The sequence below is a fragment of the Diuraphis noxia genome, unplaced genomic scaffold (assembly GCF_037042655.1).
Source record: "Diuraphis noxia isolate RWA-SAM2 unplaced genomic scaffold, SU_Dnox_SAM2 contig0001, whole genome shotgun sequence".
In the NCBI taxonomy this organism is placed as follows: Eukaryota; Metazoa; Arthropoda; class Insecta; order Hemiptera; family Aphididae; genus Diuraphis; species Diuraphis noxia.
In genome coordinates this window covers 62,879,276-62,902,023 of record NW_028301711.1, presented here as the reverse complement: position 1 = coordinate 62,902,023, position 22,748 = coordinate 62,879,276, and the positions used below count along the sequence as shown (strand labels likewise).

At 30.0% G+C, this 22,748-nt stretch overlaps 1 protein-coding gene across 1 annotated transcript in view; it reads right to left on the bottom strand.

The window, feature by feature from the left end:
• LOC149061213 (uncharacterized) overlaps window positions 1–22,748 on the bottom strand; it is a 60,691-nt gene extending 37,943 nt beyond the window's left edge. The window contains exons 1-3 of the mRNA XM_089230879.1: window positions 22,489–22,748; window positions 10,651–10,755; window positions 6,273–6,407 (exon numbers count right to left, since the gene is read on the bottom strand). Coding sequence (XP_089087005.1) covers window positions 6,273–6,365 — 93 coding nt within the window. The 5' untranslated portion in view covers window positions 6,366–6,407; window positions 10,651–10,755; window positions 22,489–22,748. The remainder of the gene's footprint in view (window positions 1–6,272; window positions 6,408–10,650; window positions 10,756–22,488) is intronic.

Genomic DNA, 22,748 nt, shown 5'->3' with positions numbered 1-22,748 from the left:
TTTTTTTAACAAAAAAATTTGATAGGTTCAAAAGTGTGTTTACTACTATCGAATCTATCAGCTTATTATTTATCCCATCATTTATTATATATGTTTTTTAAATTTTTGTGTATAGGAGATAAAACATTTTCAAAAAGTCCAGGTTGGTCACCTTCTCCGAGCAAATTTAAAGTTTTATCACCTGTGAGACGATATGTAACAAATAATGTTGAAAATCCGAATCCTTCCATGATGTTTGGTAGTCCTACTTTGTCATCTCCAGGCACAAAATCTTGGGTTTCAAGGTTAATCGATCTACCAAGTCCACAGAAAAATAATCCAAAATCATATATAAACACACCAGAAAGTCCTAGAAAAATTAAAATGACAAATAAACAACTACGTCAAAAAAATATTAATCTACAAAGATTGTTAAAACGAAAAAGATCAATAATAAGTTATTTGAAAAATAAAAATGAAAAAAATAAAAATATAAAAAAAGTTCAAATGAAACAAATGTTAGACGAATTTCTTTTTCTTCGACACCTTCGAAAGCTCTTGTTACGATGCAAGTATTGCACAAAAATCGTAAGCCATGGACTAGAGCAGAAAAAAATGTATCACTGTCATTGTACTATAAATCACCATTTACTTATAAGCATATGCGTAGAAACAAAGTAGTTTTACCAGGTGAGAGTACTGTACGTCGCTGGCTAAACTCAATTTCATACTCGACCGGATTCTCTCCTAAATACATGGAACAATTAAAACTCAAGGCTGATTGTATGTCATTTAAAGAAAGAAAATGCATGATTTTATTGGACGAGATGGCTATAAAAAAATATATCGAATATAATAAAACATTAGACGAAGTTGAAGGTTTTGAAGATCTTGGGTCACTAGGAAAATCAAACAAACCTGGGTCACATTCTCTTGTTGTTATGATTCGTGGATTATATGTAAACTGGAAAATTCCATTAAGCTACTATTTCACAGGGAGTGGTGTAAAAGGTGACAGTTTGGTATTAATTATTAAAGAATGTGTTCAGAAAATATTAGAACTTGGATTTTTACCATCTGCTATTATTTGTGACCAGGGTACCCAAAATAGGCGAATGTTTTCAATTTTAGGTGGCTCTGAAAATGAACCATTTACCACAATTTGTTGTAGGAAACTATTTTTAATCTATGACATGCCACACCTAATTAAAAGCGTCAGAAACAACCTTCTAAGCTGCAACTTTAAATATGAAGAAGAAATTATTTCATTAAGTGACGTGAAAAAAACATACGACATTGATACAACAAGTTCAAAAGTACGGTCCATGATAAAAATCACGCCAGTTCATCTCGCGCCAAATGCATTTCAAAAAATGTCATGTAAGTTGGCTATACAATTGTTGAGTAGATCAGTAGCAGCTTCAATTAAAACTTGTGTGGCTACGGGTCAGTTAAAATCATCAACGGCAATCAACACTGCAAACTTTTTTATAACAGTAAACGATATATTTGATTCTGGAAATAGTAAAAATCTTTTTGATAACAATCCCAATAAACGTCCACTGAGTGTAAAAAATCCACAAGTATTTTCTAATTTAAAAAAATCAATTTCAACATTTAAAAATCTTGTTAAAATTAACCATAAAAATAAAAAAAACAGTACTCCACCGTGCTTTTCAGGAATGGTTTGGACTTCAACTGCATTGCTGAATCTATACGAGTCAGAACTTATGGAAATGACTGAAAAATATCCAGAAAATGCATTTTTTTTTATGACAAATCGGTTAACCCAAGATCCGTTGGAAAATTTATTTTCAATAATAAGACAAAGAAATGGTTATAACAGAAATCCAACCGCTCGCACTTTTAGGTCTTGTTTTGGAAGCATCTGTTCATACAGTTTGATGAAATGTTCAGACAAATGCAACTGTGAAGAAGATGACGATGAATATTTAAATGTTGATGTTTCAAAAGAATTTTTAATTGATCGTCCAAACCCAGATTTGATAGAAACTGATCTCGATAAAGAACAAAATAATTTAGTGTCTGATAACTCATCGGAAACCAGTTCATTATCTTTAGACTGTAGCCCTATACCCGCTTCACTGGAAACATGTACCGTTGTTTATTTCTCAGAATATTTAGCAAATAAGTGTCTCGAGAAATTTAAGTGCGTTGATTGTTATTCAAATTTGATCACTGAAAAAGATCTTAATGATAAAAACCAATTATTATAAACTTATAAAACGTTTGATAATATATTTACTAATACAAAAGGTTTAAAAATGCCTTCATCCATACTATTGAAAATATCAAATATTTGCCTTGCTATTTTTGAAAGGAAATTCGAAGACATAAAAATTGAAAAAAAAATAGTCACTCAACTTACAAACGATGTTACCAAGAAAATTGCTAAAAATACCTCAATTTTAAACTCTTCGTGCAAAGACCATTACATGTACATAATAGAGCTACTTTTCAGAACCAAAATGTTTAAAGAATGCAAATGGATTACATCAAAACTTCATAACAAAGAAATTCAACAGGCGGATAAATTAAAGATATTCCGAAACAATTAAAACATGTTTCATACTTAGAAATAGTAGACTTAATCATATTTTTATATTTAAAAAAATCTAAAATCCTATACATTTTCTTTCCGAGTACCTTTTTAATTATTGTACATTTGTACCAATATATTGTACTGTCATTACGATTAAAATGTTGTTATCCTAAATTTGTGTTTATTATAAAATAAAAAAAAAAAAGGTAATAAATAATAATATGTTGTATAACCTCCTCAAATAAAACCCAAAATAAATACAGTCATGTAAAATATAAAATGCTGATATACCGACCCTATAACTATAATTTTTTTTGATTTTGTTGAATTCGAGTGTTACCGCGCGTGGTATGCACTATGCAGGCGCAAATAATATTGTTAGTACGAGAGTGCGGGTCGCGGGTCGACGAGCAATGGAGGTTGACGATGATGTGCGACGGCGGTCGGCGAGTATGACGATCCGGCGGGCGATTAGAAAATATAATATTAATTTTATTGTTGACAAAAATAATACCTTATCGCGCTCTATCGGAAATAATTTCCGCGCAGCGTATTTTGTATTGCAGTGAGCGATCTATAGTATTTATAATCAATGGCAATACATAAAAAATAAACGCCATAAATATGGCGTTAAGTTGTACGTGTTAACTGAACACCAAGGACTTGTACAACAAATTATGATTTATTCTGGCCAAGGTACTGGTGTATTGCCCGGAGTTAGTCATACCGAATATGTCGTAGAAAAACTAATGGACAATTATCTTGACAAAGGCTATTCGTTATTTATGGATAACTATTACAACAGCGTTCAACTAGCCCATAAATTATTGAAAAGAAAAACATATTGTACCGGAACTCTACGTACTAATAGAAGAGATAATCCAAAAGAAGTTGTTACCAGAAAGCTCAAACCTGGAGAATCAGTTGGCAAGTATACTAAGGATGGAATATGTGTTGTCAAATGGAAAGATAGGCGTGACGTACTTAGCATAAGTTCAAAATTTAAAAATTAAATGGTTGAAACAACTAATCGACATGGTCAAAAAAAAATTAAACCCTTGGCAATAGCGGAGTACAATAAATATATGTCAGGTATCGATCGCCAAGATCAAATGATGTCTTATTATCCAGAACGTAAAACTTTACGTTCAACGTAATACGTTGGTATAAAAAAATTGCGATTCATTTTTTACAAATAAGTTTATTAAATTCACATATACTTTATTGCACAAATATAAAAAAAGTAAACTTATATGACTACCGGTTATCAGTTATAAAAGCTTTACTATCTTATAAATCTGACCCGGTACCACTAATTCGTCCTCAGATATCCGAACGTCATTTTCCATGTAAAGTTGAAAAAAATCATAAAAATAGATACATTCTCAAAAGGTGCCGATTGTGTGCTTCCACAGGAAAAAGAGAAGAAACTATTTATTATTGTAATAAATATGATTCACAACCGGGTTAGGTTAGGTTTGGATCCATGCTTTGAAAACTTCCATAGAAAATTGTGAAAATTTTAAATTTTAATGTTTTTCATTTTATTTTTTGTTTATTTATTGTTTTTATAACATACACTTAAACTTTTTTTTATTAATTTGAAGGGATTTTTAAAACCATATAAAATTATTATATACTTTTTAGAATTACTTTATGCAAGTTTTAACAATTAGTTGTTTTGAAGGATTTTTATTAGGTATTTTAATTTTTTTTGTGTTGTAAACTAAACAAATTAATAAGATAACGATGGTTTTCTAGTTATTTTATTTATTATAATTATAATTAATTTAATATTATGTTAATGATTCGTTTTATTTTCCAAAAGTTAAAAATCTGTTTATTTTTTAACAGCCAATATTATACGTAAATAATTTTGTTTTTCATGTAAATTTTGTATTTATTACATTTTATTGTTTGTTTTTTTTTAAATATTAAAATTAATTAGTGTGGCAATAAATTATTGATTACTTTTTAAAAAAATAACCTTGATAATATAGTATATATTCGTACAGAAAATAATTTTTTTTATAATATTTAAATAACAATTTTACGGTGCACGGCGCGCGGAACCGGTGTCCACACGTAGTCGACCGACGGCGTCGCGGCTCAGTTTTGGCGCGGAAACTTACTATATGCGCATCATAAATACACTGGCACTCAACGTGCTAACAACGACTAAATTGTCTAAAACAAAACTTATTTTATGTGGGTGATTTTTATATTTTAAATTTAATATTTCCAAAAACAAGCTACACTAGCACTAAAAAGTTAATTCGAATTTTAAAAAAACATAAAAACTATATTTTTACTTCCCAGAAAACTTAGAAAAATGTCATTTCAGAAATAACTCGCAAGTTCTTAACAACTGGTTACACGCAAATGCTCGTTGATGCAATGCACAGCTGAATTGAAAATCAGAAAAAGCATGCATTAAAAAGCGGACCCGTATACATCCCACCACATTGAGTGTCAATAATAAAGTTTGCAGAAAAAATAATGGAAACCTTATTCAACAACAGAGATGAACACAAAGATTTTTTTATATTTCACAAAGTTATGTATGTACACAGTAACGCCATATCTTTTTCGAAAGTTTATTGACAGAACAATAGTCAATAATAACCCAGAAAACAACTAAACAAGCAGTAAATAATTAGACTAAGAAAAATAATGAAAAAAATTTTAAAGAAGACTAAAAATGTTTTATATAAAAAAAAAGCAAAATGAATGTAAAGAAAAAATTGTTTAATCAATAAGTTTATAAGATATTGAAATATTTACGTAAACGAAACAATAATTGTTTTTTTATTTTGAATATATTTCCATCGTTTATAAGACATTTTTTATTATTAATCTCACTGTATCAATTATTATTCTTATTTTTTTATCAAGTTAAAAAAAAATTTAATTTTACTATATTCTTATAAGTTATATATTGTAAAACCAAAGCTTAGGTTAAAAATATTATGTAAGGTATATTAAATTATATAATAAATAGATTGATAAGTATAATTAAAATTGTTTAAAAGGTTTCACAATATGTATTTTAATTTTATAAAAGGTACCTACTATGTTTAGTTTTTATTTAAAAAAATTGTTATATTCCGTTTACATTTTTTTAATAAATGTGTCTGTTATGTTTTACTTAGGTACCATTTTACTTCTAAGAAAAGTAAGTATTAAATACCTATATAAAATCTAATATTAATTGTTATTAATTGTTAAAGTTATTAATTGCAAATAAAAATGGAAAAATTTCTAATTCGAAATTTAAGTTACCTATTATTGTAGTAATTAGGAAATTTGTTGTGAAATATTTATAGTATTACTATATCAACTCAAAAAAAGTTAATTATTTCTACAAGTAGGAAAACATTTTTTAAACTCAGCATTATAAATATATGCATAAACATCAAGATAATTTGATGAAAAGAGGAATACCTACTTAATGTTTAATAGATATTTTACAACGCTGTCAAATCAAAATTTCGTTTTTCTCAAAATATGGATTTTTGAGTTGCAACTCAAATATTCTGATAGTATGATATATTTAGTTTATCATCATAATAAGATAGCCTAAAAACAATTGATTTTTTTTTTTACAATAATAAAAAATAAGATTCTAAAAATACAATATAGTTTGTAATAATTAGTATTGTTATAAAATGCGAAATTGTTAGTGTTAAATTATACTTTCTGAGATAAGAATAACTTAAGTTAATCTTACTTGGTTCAATTGTGTATCGCAAATAAAATTTCCCAGACATTTTTTTAACCGTTCGATTGATTTTTCAAAATCAGCATATAATGACTTGTGCATGTGATTTTTAAATGTTGCAAATACTTTATTTGATATTTGAATCTAATTATAATACATTTATAAATAAATAATTGTAATTATTTTTGATACGTACCTATATAATATATTATAAATGTAATTGTTTGCAATATTATTTGGTTTTAGGTATGTGGAATTATAATATACCTATATTATATTATATTGTACATAGACAGCAATAGCATGGAAATAAAGACAGACGAAAAAGTGGACAAGTACCTATGTAACCGCTCTGCTTAGAGTAGGTGTCAATATTGTATCTATAGAGATATTCTGTAGTTCTATCAAGAGTAAGTTACTTAATCGATAATATCTTAAATTTTAATTCAATAATTGCAAAAATTATGTTAAGCAGTCCTTCTGCAGCCTAAATGTAAATTTTACAGATTTATACTAGTATGAGGTATAATAATTTAATTTAATAGGTACATTTAAAGGGTTAAGTATTCCGGATTCGGTAAATTGTATCCTCAAAAAAGTTCAGTTATACAGTACTATGAGAATAATTGCAGTACCTATGTAAATGTACAGGCAAGTATCCTCACAGGCTAAAAACATGGCCGTATAAAATTTGCGCATTGTCTGTTCACCTGTGCCAAAATATCGTACATCGTTTGTTCATCAAAATATGAGGTTAGGTTAGGTTAGATAACCTAGGTTAGATTAAAGATTGTTCCTCCCTATGGGATCCGCCTTGTCGTGGTAGGGAGGTTTGCGGACTCTTAACTGTGTCTTACAAAGCAATCGCGGTCTTAGTTAGACCGAATACAGAGCCTGACCATAACTGATCGGGCAGGTCTGGTCCACCTGCAAGCGCCTGCAAACGGACACAGGTGAAGGCAACACTGACTTAAAAATCACCCTGGCAGCAGAGCTTAAACGCAAGGGAGAGCCATCCTTTCAAAAACTCTTAATGGGCGTTAATAACAGAAATTTTGTTACCACCTCAAGGGCCTCGGAACTCCAGGAGTCGGCAGTAGTGGGTGGATCCGGCCTAAAAACCGGTTCCAACGTTGCAGGCCCACTACGGTCGTCATCAAACGACCGTGAGGGTACGGGGGTGGCCAGCCTAGCCCTCGCAACTACAAAAGCCACTAGTGCTGAAACTGTCGTGTAGGTAGGTTACGGTGGGCACGGAACAGACAACTGCGGGTGTCCGCGTGGAGTCACGCAAAATGACTAGAATGAGATTTACCGAGATGAATAGAGAAGAATTGGAGATGAAGATGAAGAAGCATGATATTCCGGACGACATTGAGTATGAAAGTTTAGCTGTTTGGTGACTTAAAATGATGCAGGAGCTACTAGATGAAGTAGAGAAAATAACGGGTGTAGTGACAGAGCTACACAGCTTCACATTCTCGACCAAGCACGTGCACAAGCAAATAAAAGATTGGAGCAAACAGCTGAAGCTAATGACAGTTAAAACAAAAGACTATAGTGAAATATGCCAAGTTTACGCAGAGAAACAAAGTGGTAGGATGAAGGACCTGTCAAAACTCAATATTTGATATGAGCTAAAGCCAACCGACCCCCCTGCCACGAGTGAGAAGGCAGTGCAGACAGAGGCAGAACAGGATGCTCCTAGGAGTAAGAACAGTGCTACTACACGCAATCCTATTCTGCACACTCTGTCCAACGTCGACAATGCCAACACAAGCCACAGTAGGAGAGAGAAGGCAAAGATGAAGAAGGCAGAGAAACCAGAACCAACATCGGCAGAGGTCGCATCAGCAGGGGCAGCTAAACCAGGCACGTCGAGGCAGCTTGCGGACCCGAGAAACACAGACTTCAGAAGAAATCCAGACCCAGCGCGGTCATCATCGAGAAAGGTAACTCCACTTCCGATCACTATAGTGAGCTACTAAAAGGCGTTAAAGAAGGGTTAAGGGACATCAAACTCGTCAAGATCTTAAAGATCCGTGAAACGAGACATGGGAACCTGATTATGGAAGTGGACGGCGGCGCTGAAGCTGCTGAGAGGCTGAAGAAAGTAGTGGTTGGTGTTCTGGACCCAGACATTACTGCCAGAAGAACTGTGGACATGAAGACAATAGAAGTGAAGGACCTTGATAGCCTTTCCAGTATCGAAGACGTCATGGAAGCGGTCAAGCGCGAGACGAATTTGGAGGGCCATGCAGCCAAAGTCATACACATGAGGAGAACTTACGGAGGGTGTAAGTCTGCCATGATCTTGCTCCCAACGAAGTCCACAGCGGAACTGCTCAAGGTGGGCAGACTATGGGTTGGCATCGTGTACGGCAGAGTCGCAGTACACATCAAAAAGCTCAGATGCTTTAGGTGCTTTGCCTTCAGGCATCAATCCTATCAGTGTGAAAGAGAAGACAGGAAGGGTCTCTGCGGGAGTTGCGGCTCCAGATACCACTATGTCGCTAACTGTGAGGCCGAACTAGAAACTAGAAGAGCGTTTGTGCGGAAAATAAATACACTTGGACCCAAGAGAGAAGAACGGAGCCATGTAGTCACGTAAAAATCTTACTTAGTTACATCAGCTTAGTTAAGTGCAACTATTTATGCCGAAGGCAACCAAGATAGGAGTAGTGGCCTCTATTCATGTACGTGAGGTACATAGGGTATCCATAGAACTTTTAGTTAGTCCATAGTTAGTCAATAAACGATGATGGCTGGGGGGGGGGGGGTGAAATGACTAACGTCGGTGCCACCCCTAGTCTTCAATATCTATGTAAAAAAAAAAAAAGATTAAATATTGTCGCTCTAATTTATTACAGAAGTTTTACCAAAAATCTGAAAAACAATTAATATTTTAAAATATCATAGTATCCTCGAAAAAAATAATAAAAACTACTTTTTTGCACTCTTAATTTTTTTGATGCAACTATATTATGCCTATCATATACTTACTTTTCATATTACATAAAAAAAGTGTAAACAATCGACTATTTTTATTTGACTTTTTGTTTGAGTTATTAACACGGTAAGTATATTTGATTTCTCTATGTGAATTTAATTCTAGCTTTTATACATTTAATCCAGATATTTTCATGTGTATAGAAAAATTAAAAGAAATTAAAATAGAAACATATATTAATTATATAATATAAATGAACCCTTTAAATACCAAAATTCTAAATAAAATAAAAAAACATGAAAAATTACAAAATGTCATTAATAAATATATATCGTGAATATTTGTGTATTTTTCTTGAGTTTGAATAAGCTTATGTCCTAAGGTTTATTAAAAATATCTTTCATCATACTTTCATCTTTCATGATACTCGCAGCCAGAGTAAACAGATTGTTTAAAATGTTTATATATTTTTAATAGAACTGTTATCAAAACTAGATTTTACTACCGAATTCTTAAAAACGTATCGCTGAAGCTTGTGGTTTGTCAGACGTATTTACATGGAAGCAAAATATTCAAGACCTGAACCCTATGAATCAAAGTCAGTTTTGACATTCAAACCTCCACACAAAGGCTACAAACGTGTGATAATTGTATAAGAGCTCGACGATTTTTATTCAAATATTGTTAGGAGAACGGTACACGAGTTATATGATTTAGGCGACTACCCAATAGCGAATTTGATATTAAATGCTTTAGAACAGAAAATCAATTATTCTGGATCCTTACGTTAGTTGCAAAATTTGTTGAAAAATTTTTAATTTTCTTATAAAAAGTTTAATGATGGCCGAATATTTTTGATGGAGAGAAATGACATTGTTACGCTTTGATGTAAATTTCTTCGAGAAATAAACCCTAAATTCCATCATAATATAGTTCAGTAGTTCACTATCTTTAATATAAAAAATGTGATCCATTGGCTTTAATATGATTGAAGTTTGAAGCTAAACACGAACAATTTAAAGACAATAAATCACAATTTTTAGTATCATAGAATAATGTGCCATTTGAAGGAATTCAGAAAATCTCGAACAATTCCATGTTATACATTAGCTCTGAAACATATTTTGAACTTAAATTATAGAATTATGAGATAATTCAACTGATAAAAGCATGTTTATGCCAACTACTCATATTGTATGACTTATTAAAATAACTTTAATAATGTTGTTGGAATAACCAGTCTAATAGTTGGTTCGATATAAATAAGTAGTTATAATTATTTCAAAACTACAAAAGAAAAATAAACCAACTGCCAAACTGTATGGTAAAATAAAATATACCTACTATGTAGTGATACTTATAAAATATAATATAATTTTTCTGAATTGAACATTATATTAGGTACTAGTTACAATCATAAAAAAAGTTGTTGCATACCTTTTCATTGTATTCATTTAATGCTTCTCTCACGTCATTGAGATCAGTTGCCCAATGTCGATGATCTATGTAATTATTTTCAAAGTTTTTTTTCTCACTACATACCTAATCACATAAAATACGAGTAAATAAATAACATGATACAAAAAAATTATATTTCTGTGATTGGATATTAAAATTTTTTAAAACTCGAGAACTGGAAATATTAGTATTGACATTTATTTTATTGTATTTTGTGGTGTGCATGAATTATGAAAATATTCAGTGGCACCGCCAAGTACTGGCCAGATAGGGCCATGTCCCTACCTGAAAATTCCGGTGTTGGTGAGTTGCGGCCCGATTCCTAAATAACGTACGAGTTGCGGCCCGTGTTTATAAAACAGACGTACGAGTTGCGGCCACATTTTACATTTTATTTATCACTTCAAAACAGCCTTTCAGCGTTACCCATAAGACACCACGAGGAGGTTGGCTGAGTCGTCTCCCAAATTTTTTTTTTTTTTTAATGGCAAAATGTATGGTAATTTATGGTAAAATGAATTTTAAATTTTTGTAAAATATGTAAAAATGGCAAATATTCATATGGTATATTTATATTTATATTATATTAATTTTTAATTTTTATAAAATATGAAAAATGGCAAATATTCATATGGTATATTTAAATTTATATTTATTGGTTGGAAAAAAACTTAAAACTTAATGATTTGACGAAATCAAACTGCTCTATTTCTTTTTGTGCTAGCTTTGTCATCTATTGTCTTATAAATGCTTCTTTTTCACATATTTTATTCGTTTTTATTCCATTGCTTCTACATTTGATATAATATGTTTCTGATTGAATTTCTACTAACACATCAATAAAATTATAGATGTTAGGATGACTATAGTAGAACGATGAACTTAGGTGTGAATGAAAACTTTCACAGCCGTTAGTGGTACGGTTAAAGCTAGCAAAAAACTGTGCCCAAATTTGTGGAGGAAACATAGCATCCGCGGATATATAGTTTTCGAAAACATAGTCGGTAAATTGTACAACCCGATCATCTTTAGCGGGCAGTATTGCTAAAAAGTCATCAGTGAAGCAATCAATGATGTTGTCAGAATCCAAAAATGGCAAACCAGAAAAAATTTTTTTTAAATACCTTTTATCTATATTTGTGTTATACATTTTCGTGAGTCCGAAACTTTAAATTTTCCATCACCAACTTTTCCCTAGGTGATATTGACATCCTCTTATTTTAGCATTAAGGAAGACTGAAAGACATCGCACAGTACTTTTATGTTTTATGTAGTAGAAAAACCAATTATAAAATTTTCTTTGTCGTTGATAAACAAAAATGGCTCACCTATATTAGTTTTTATATTCATAGACTCTAAAGCAGCATGTAATTCTTTAATGCATTTTGACAGAGGGGGGTGTACAAATGAACGGGCACGATGAACATTGTGTCGAATTAATGATAAATCATTCGTTGTCAAAGTCGATATATCGCCTTTCTTCAATTCTGAACGAATTAATTTTGAAGGTTAGCAAGAAATGTCTTCTAGCTATTGCTTTTCTTTTCAGAGAATTACTTAATATTTGCCTATTTATGACTTTTTGTCATTTTTATTGTGGTTATGATTAGTATAACTGTCAACTATTTTATTTAAAGGAGATAATTTTAAAAAGCACTTACAACTTTTGACACTGCAAGGCCACCGCTGTACATCGTTTTTTAGTGTTTTGTGAAAACGAAATTTGTAGCCTTCGTAGAGAATAATTGGTTTTGATTTTTAACTATTTACAAACTCTATAACGCACTTATAATAAACTGTATAACACACTCAAACAGAATTTTTAGTTTTCGTAGACATAGATACTAAGTGGACAAGTGGTGAACAGATTAACACTGTAATATTTTTCGTTTGAACTATTGACGTTATGGTATCTACTTTAGATAAGATATTGCCGATACTGCTGGCACAAAATTTAAAATAAATAAATTTCCCAGGCCGCGAATAACTTAGTGATAAAATATGACCGGGCCGCAATTCACCGGTCTTCAACACGTAGATGACATGTTGGACCGCAACTCACTCATAACCGAAAATTCCTTGTACTACCTTTAGCCCTACCACTGGTCTGACCTTAGAAATAATAATAGTCATTTTTCATAGGCATTTGCATTTTGTTCAGTGTATGTAATTTAGATTAAAAGAGCATTATTACCTACCAAGTATTAAGATAGTATCTTTATATTCGGAATTACATACGAATCTACTTCGCTACGATAATAGTTCATTATATTAACATGTTTTGTAATAATTATACTACCAAGATAATTATATATAGGTATGTGTATTGTCTAATAATAATATACAATATACATACTCACTTTTGGTAATGTAGGTAAATCCTTTGTGTTTCTATAAATAGACATCAGTGAGACAGTAAACCGTGCTAGACTATGCTTATTAAAATTTTTTTTCAAAATTATCATTAACTTTAATATTTAATTTTTGAAATATTTGTAATCATGTTGTATAAATAATATTATTCACTTGTAAAGTGCAGTTTATAGTTTACAGTAATCAGAAGTGCATTCAGTATTCGTATTCAGTCGATTTACTGATACGTTGTGGATATATAGGTACTTATTGTATTGCCTACCTATATAATTATTTTATACGTGTTTATACCTGTGTAATCATTTTATTAAAAATAAAAAAGAGAAATAGAAATAACATAGATGATTTCTTCATGAAGTCGAAAAATAAAATAAAAAGTAATATTATTAATGAAGTTGAGTCTGAAGCTGAACCCTAGGAATTGAAATTCTCCAATTCGAAAATTTCTAGTCCTATAACCAGGTATTTAAAATTTCCATCAATTATTTTTAAAGTAGCTAAATTTATCTGAAATATGTTTAAGTATTTTATCGGCATAACATATTAAACATTTTTCTATAATCGATGATAATTATGAAATTTAAGTAGGTTAGTGTTAAATAATTTTTCTGATTATCTATGTTAAATTGGAATAATGGGTAGGTACCTGTGTGATAAATCATTAAAACATTTGTACATATTTGAAAAATTATATATAAATACTTTATTATATAATCTTATAATTCAATAGGTAATAATCATTTAATTCGATCTTAATTAATTTTATATTTTGTCATACATTTTATTATATTAAGTAATATTAAGTATTTAAGCCAGCTTTCATCTGTATTATGAGTATTATTATTTTTAAATTAGATTTTTCAATGATGATTTAAGTGAAGAAGGCAACCTTGAAAATTATATAGTGGTAAGACGTAATTATAATGAACATGAAGTAGCTGAGAAATATTTAACTATACCAGATAGTTTTTGACGAATTCCTGGTCCTAATAATATAAGCCAAACCTTAGGAAGATGTGAGTCCTACTCGACTCAAACTAAAAAAATATCCATAAACTGTATATGGTGTCGGTCGAAAAAAAAATAAGAGGTTACAATTCCAACTGGTATGAACTTTTTAAATAGTTGGAATACAGCATAGTAGAAGATTCTTTATTTTGCTTTCCTTTTAGATTTTTTTTCCAAAAAATTAAAAAATAATATAAGTACAAATTATAGAATTACAGGATACAAAAACTGGAAAATTGCAATGTCTGCTAAAGGATATCTTCTGTATGAAAAATCTGATGAACATAAAAAATGTTTAATATCATGAGTGAAACATAAAAATAATAAAAATAAAAATATCTTAGTCTTATCTCAAATTTTAGACCATCATGAACACATAGTAATGGAATATAGGAGATATATGAAGTAAATTATTATTTCATTAAGAATACTAGCCGTTCAAGCACAAGCTTTGAGAAGAAATAGTGAAAATAAGCATAGTCTGAACAAAGGGAATTTTATTGAGGTAATGAGTGCTATTAGTAATTTTTATGATATTGTTAAAGCGAAAATGAATGGGCTTAAAAATGCAAGATATTTACATCATTCAAAACAAAATTAAATTATTCAAATTATGTCTAATATAATTTTATTTAAAATTTCCAAAGAAACAAAAGAATCAATTTATTTTGCAAGACAGAGAAACTATTTATTGTGGTAAGATATCTTTTTCGATGTGAAATAAAAAAGAGGTTTTTAAGTTTTACACCTATTAAAAATTTAAATGCTCATTTTTTATTTCCACTTATAAAACGAGTTTTTAGTAAATGCCAAATTTATATCAATAATTGGTGGCACAAATGTACGATGAAGCAAGCGTTATGCGGGGCTACGTTAATGGTGTGTAAGCTATTTTTTTAAATAAAGTCGTTCAAGCAATATATACTCACTGCGCAAACCACAGACTAAATCTAATAAAAGTTGATGTAGCACAAAATATAGAAGAAGCTGATTTATTCTTTACTTTGTTACGCGAGTTATATGTTTTTTTTCTAGTTCTGTAGTTCATTCACAATTTATCGAATTAAAAAAGGAGGTATTAAATACCGGGTTTTAAAAACCAGTAGAAATAAAACGCCTATGTCTAACAAGATAGTCTTCGCTAGTTTATTGTTGTAAAGCTATAAAAAATACTCTTTAAATTGTTTTATTTGCTTTTAAATAAATCATCTTTTTCCATAAATAATTAATGTTCTCTTGGAGCCGAAGGACTATTAAGAAAAATTGATTTAAAATTTGTTTATTTATTATTGGTATTTGTTGATATTATATTCTGAATACAAATACAAAGTAGAGAAAATATTTACAAGATTTTAAAACTGATATTATGGCTAATTGTATTATATTAGTGGAATTTACAAAAAAAAAAACACTTTTTGGAACTTAGAAATCCTATAAAAACACAAAATATTTTATGATGAAGCAGCCAAAATTTCAAAAAATTGTGATATAACACATCCATCTGCATAATTTAAACAAAGTTAAACAAATAATTATTTAAAAAACACCAAAAAGATTAGAAAAATGTATACATGAATATAGCACTATGGAAAAACAATTATTGCCGATAGAAGAAAACAAATTTAGATCTGGAGTATTCTATTGTACTTTGGACAAAATAACAAATAAGTTAGATAATCAACGGGATAAGTGCTTTTAATCCAGCATCTTCGACATTTTTACATATGATACCATACTTCTTTTTGTACAAGCTTATTTAGGTGACATATGTTACGTACCCTATCAATATTCAAAACATAGTGTACGTTTCTACTATGAGTGGTGATATAACTAAGTAGGCAATTAATATAAAATAACATACTGAGGTCATCGTAAAAAAACGTAGATAATTAAACTATAAAAGCATTGTCACACGTTTCTTCTCGGAAAAATTCTGTGTTACTAAGAGAGGATGTGAATCGACTAGAATTATCCAATTACACTAGGAGACTCAAATTCTGCCTTGTGCCAGATTTCACCACCACGTACGACCACCTACTCTTACGGACACGAGCATATATAAGAGAGACCACGACAAGAGCTCATCAGACGGTTAGGGACATTTAAGACACTTAGAGGCAGGTCGTAAAACCATTCATTGTCATTTAAAACAATATTTCAGAGTAAGGTCGTAACACCGCTCACCAACACCTTTATAGCATATAAACTGTATTTTTGTATCAAGTATTAATACATTTGTGAAAATTAAGACATTATTACATTGTAAACATCAGTATTTCATCTCTACGTTGATGTATGAATCGACGTTCAGTCGGGACGTAACACATTGAAAGCTTAAAATCCGAATTAAAAATATTACAAAAGTCAACTAGCCGTTATGAAATGAAAAATAATTTAAAAATTAAAGATATTTTCCTATTTCATACCTAACTTAATTTTTTTTGTGGTCCTACCTTATAATTGTTGGCGTTATTCTATTGGCCCTACCTAAAAAATAATTCTGGCGCCACCACTGAAAATATTCAAAAAACATTAAACTGGAAATTGTGATAATCTGAGAACCAATATAAATTACCATCCAGTTTATAAATGAAAAATGTATTTATTATATTTATTTATTTGTGATGTTACTTGACGGGTTTGACAATCGTAAAACGCTTTCATTGCTTTTATAGGGTCTGCTGACCAAAGTTGATGCTCCTTACATTGTATAGTGATCATTATGGTTTTAATAGTTCGTAATTAGACTAACTGCAATAATTTAAGTATGAAATAAAATTATTAATTTTATGTACAAAATTTCTTCGGTATAATTTAGTACAAAGTTATTTATTTATTGTATACTGTAACCTAGGGTGACTATAATAAAAAAAAATATCAGAAGTTAATACGGGAATGGTAGCGGTGGAAAATAATTTAATTAATCGATAAAATACAAATTTCACACAATATACTAAAAGTTGTTACCAAGTATTAACTATCGTATCTTAGTCATATTACTTGTACACAAATATGGTGATTACTGAACACCCGGCAGTAACTGCAAACTACCCAAACCCAGTGGCGCAAAAACTATTTTTCTGGAAGGGGGGCAGAATATAAAAAGCATAATTACTCTAATATATTTATTTGTGTTTTATAACGAAAAACCTTCTTTAATATATACAGTGAAACTTCTGAACAGCGGACACTCTTGGTCGCCGAAATTTTGTCCACTATTTAGAGGAAAACATTTTTTTTAATAAATAAATAAATTCAATAATTTTATTTTATATTATTTTTACATTAATTACATACACGATAAAACTAACATTTACGAAAAATAAAACCAGTTACCTAAATTTTTATTTTATTTTTACATTAATTATTCATACATTTATTACAATAATTAATAATTTCGGGTATTTTTGTTTTCCAGTTATCGCCGCTAACTGATTTAAAAGAAATATTATTTTTTTTCTGAAATTTTTCAAGCCAGCCATTTGAGTCTTTATCGAATAGTTCGCTTAATCGAATTACTAATTTGTATATTTTTGCCTCCGATCCAGAAAAAGTTGATAACGTCGTTTACAAAGAAATGTTTTAAGCTTTTGAATTATCAAAATACTGGCATATTCATATCTTTTGTTCCATCCACAATTATACCTACAAAATGTACATACACAAACTCTAATTTTAGCTCTTCGTACGTTAAATATATTAAATAAAAAAAATTTGCAATATGCATCAATTTTGTTATTGACACAAGCGATATAATTTTTTTTCAAAATTATGAAGAATCCGAAATATATATGGTTACATTACCACGGAGACTTGGCTCAAAGTGGTCTAAAATAAAAATAATTAATTAACATCCAGAAGATAAATAACAAATTAATATCTGAGAAATCTTGCAATAGCGAAGAATTGCCTATAATCTAATAATCTATACCTATAGTATACATATTTGGTCATATAGATGTTAATCAGTAATTACACACAGTATAATAAATACACATAATATGTAAATTGTGTAAATCATATAAAGAATTTTTTTAATGTGGGTACCTATGTGATTAATATTTATACTTAAATTACTACTAAGTACCTAGGTAATAGTTTAAATTCTCAATATAAATTATTAAAATGTAATATATTTTTTTTTTTTTAATTTAAAATAATATTGTTTACTGAATAATGATAAATACTAAATTTTTCTGTCAATGATTGGTGTTGTCATTAAATAATATTTAATTAGTAGTGAGATCATGTTATTGTATCATGTTATAATATTAACACCATTTTTAAATTTTACCATTTAAATCTGGGGTGATTGGAAAGTTTATTTTAATTTGTTGAATACATGTTATATCTTTATTCATATTTTGCATAACTGCAAATCTGCAAAACGAACATTTTGAATAAGCTGTATCATCATTTTTGTTGGAATCGCAGCAACTACGGGTTTTTGGTTATCGATAAAACGCAGGAACTGAATGAAGGAAGATATAGATGCGGATTTTATACGTTTATTAAAATAAACAAATTTTAAGTACACACATATATATATATTATATATACATATATATTATTCACAATGAACAAAGAAAATGTATGCTCTAGTGATGAAGATGATGACGATGAGTTAGATCCATCATTTACAAATGTTTTAGATAATAAACATCATGTAATAAAACGTTATGATAAATCTTATGGTTTGCATTATGATCAAGCTAGTGATTCATATAAAATAGGAAAACACTCTGTAGCTTTTAGTCATGGTAACTTCCAGTTGTTTGATAGTTACTATCCATGGACTATAAAAATAAAATAAAACGTATGCGTCTTGATTGTCCGTCCACTACACTTACAGTTTCATTACAGAAAACAACAAAAGCATCATTTGACGTTGCTTTGAAAATCGCACGCTCTAAAAAGGCACATAGCATTGGAGAGGAACTTATCAAACCAGCAGCTATTTCTATGGTTAGAATGGTCTGCGGAGATAACATTGCTAACTAATTGGAATTAATCCCACTTTCGGATAACACAGTTAAACAAAGAATAGACCTTATGTCTGAAAATATTTTAAAAGAGCTAGTACATCAAGCGATTGCAGCTAATACATTTTCCATACAAATTGATGAATCTGTTGATATTCAAAATAACGCACAATTGATGGTATTCATACATTATCGAAGTACTAACGATTTTCGTGAAGAATTCTTATTTTGTGAGCCTCTTCTTACAACGACAACAGGCTTAGATATTTTTAATAAAGTTGAAGGATTTTTCTTAAAAATAATCTAGCTTGGTGTAATTGCGTTGGAATCTGTTCGGATGGTGCACCGGCAATGCTTGGGAATCGAATAGGATTTTGTAAACGAGTTCAGGAAGTTAACTCAAATGTTTTATTATTCATTGCTTTTTACATCGAGAAAATTTAGCTACTAGAACATTTCAGCCAGAACTTTTTTCAGTACTTCAAGACGTAATTCAAATTGTTAATTTCAAAAAATCAAGAGCATTAAATTCAAGAATATTCCATGCCATGTGTGACGAGATTGGATCACAATATGTAAATTTACTTTATCACTAGTATTTACGTTGGCCTTCCCGTGGAAAAATTTTTACTCGTGTAATGCCTTTGTGTTTAGAAATACAAATTTTTCTGACGGAAAAAAAACACACATTGGCTGATAAACTTAATGATGATTCGTGGGTCGCTAAATTGACTTTTCTAAGTAATATTTTTGGACGGTTAAATGAATTGAATATTAAAATGCAGGGGAAGAATAGGACAATGGTCGATATTGGCGAAAAATTCTCATCATTCAAACAAAAGCTCGCACTTTGGCGGGAAAAACTGTTTCAAGGAAAAATTGCTACATTTACCCTTTTAAGTGAATTTCTTGAAGATTCAACAAAGGTAACATTAAATGACTTAAAATTACTGCTTCAAGCATACTTGGACAAATTACAGTTAGAACTCGATCGATATATACCAGAAAACGTAGAGCTCAGTAAATACAGTTGGGTAAGAAATCCTTTTGAAATTTCTGTTCACGAAGTTGGTGAAGACATTTGAGGGTTCCAAGAAGAACTTTTTGACCTTCATGCCAGTCATGTCTTAAAAGAAAATTTTGGGCACAACTTAAAGATAAACCGATTTTATCAAGAGAATCCAAAAATGCATTGCTACCATTCCCAACCACATACTTATGTGAAGCCGGTTTTTCTACGTTAGTTGTCATCAAAACAAAGTATAGAAACCGGCTTGACGCTCAACACGATATGCAATGTGCACTTTCAATGAATATACATCCAAATATTGAAGAACTCGTGGAATATGTTCAGCATCAAGGAAATCATTAAATAAGAGTTGATACAATTAATACCATGTCAAATTTGAAACAAAGAATAAATTGCTTTTTATAATATTTTAAGACGTACCTAAGTCACGTATGTTGATCAGTTTTTTATTTGTATTTTATAAATTTATTATATTTAGTATTTGAGGATAGATACCACTTTGAAGTTAATAAATGAAAGCGATGCTTGCAATTATGTTCTTTTTTTTGGGTCGCCAAAAGTTAAATTTAAAATTTTAGGGACACACTCGTAAAAGGTTGGGAACCACTGTGCCAAACGAATCAGCAACATCTCGGAAAGAGGAAGTCTGATGTCCAGCAAACCAAAGAAAAATTAAAATCTAAAAAAATGAGTAGGTTTAATAATTTAAGATAAGTTTCAGAATCAGAACAATAATTTATTGTTTTTAAATTTTTTTTTTTAAAATCTTTATTGTTGTTTAAGCAATACCTACATTATATAAATTAAATAAAATATATTGATTTATTTAACAGACTTAATAACTAATATTTAATTTAATACACAATTTAGCACCTCTATTTATACAAATTTTTAAACCAAAATATGTAGGTATTTGAAATAAGTTAATTATTATGGTTTGTATTAATTTATAAATTATGGTATTTTTTTATTAAATACAAGCTTATGACAGTGTGAATAGACTCAAATTATGGGAAGAAATAATTGAACATTTTGGAACTCCACCATAGGCGGACATCGGGGGGGGGGGGGGGGGGGCTTAGGGGGGCTTAGCCCCCCTAAATATTTTAATAGCCCCCTCAAAATCGAAATTTAATTATTAATGTTATTCGTTGATTTAATTATTATGTTTTCGTTTTATTTGAAAATCGTAAAATAATATTTAACCAACAAATGACGCTAATATAATATCATTAAAAATCTTAGAATATATAGCCATCAAACAATCAAATCCACCGCCACCAACAACTGACCGAATTCATTTAATTTACGAACACGCGGTCACGCGGATATCCCATAGACGACGCGTTATCACGTCTTATCGGTATGCTAGGCGGCGGTTAGGTTACTCATGATAGAAACGGTCTCTCACGTGCCGCGCTGACATTCTGATAATAATAATAATTATTATTAATTAGTGTATAATCACAGATATATAAAAATTTTTATATATCTGTGTGTATAAAAATTGTTTAGGTTTCAACGTTTTTGTGGTTATGACAATTGAGTATTGACGCCATTGACGGTTAATATTGTTGAATACGAGTATACAACTATAATAATACTATAATAGTTTAATTGGTAGTTCGGTTGACTCGGTTGAGTGTTGTGACGTAGACGTTAAGTGTTTTGATTTTTGAACATGGCAAATTTGTTTAGTATTTTTAATGTGAAAAAAGATCTTAAAAAGAAAGAAAAAATAAAAAATGTTAACAACATTGAAACAAACCTCGTTTACAATGACGACTTGGATGATTTACAATTAGAAGAAGTTAATAACGAAACTGGTGATCTAAGAAACACGTTAAATGGATTAATTATTTTTAAATTTACCTTATTTAGTGTTTTTTTTTTTTTTTAATACAAATTAAAAATATCAATATTTGTATTAGTTATATGTTTATAGCATGTGGGGGTGCGGGGGCGAAGCCCCTGCGGTCCACTTTACATTGGATTATTATAGCCCCCCTAAAAATTGAACCAAATGTCCGCCTATGAACTCCACAAAAGTTAATTAATTAATTGATTCTATTTAAAACATTAATAGTATTTAACTCCTATCTTAGGACTTAAGGTTAGAGTCAAATAGAGAAAATAAGTAACTTGATAGTGATTTACTTGTTTGTAGGCAGATATTTTTCCATGTCCTCCAGTGGCAATGTGGCGTCTAACACGGAAATGTTCCATAAACTCTAAGTCATTGTACCGAAATAAAAAAACAAAGAATTTATGTTGCCAAATCAATAACCAGCAACAAATTTACCAAAACTGCCTCTAAGTTTTATAAATGATAAAAAAGTTACAATTTAAACCCGAGAGGGGAATGTTTGCTTACCATTTGTTGTTTGTAGTTTACTCAAATGTAATTAACAAAAGCTTACCTACCTTGCTACAATCTCAAAATAGTTCTCATTTTCGGTCTTGTTCTGTCTTCAAAATAAACTTCATCGTCGCTACCAACTGAAAATTCATAGCTGTTAGATGATGAAGAGGACGTGGACGAGGAGTCGAAAATTCAAAATCTATCTCAAAATTTCAATCAATAAATAAAATAAAAATATAATATAAAAAACATGATTTAAGCTGTCACTCGTAACTCGTAAGCACAGTAAACGAATAAACATTAAACGACTCAAGACTCTTGA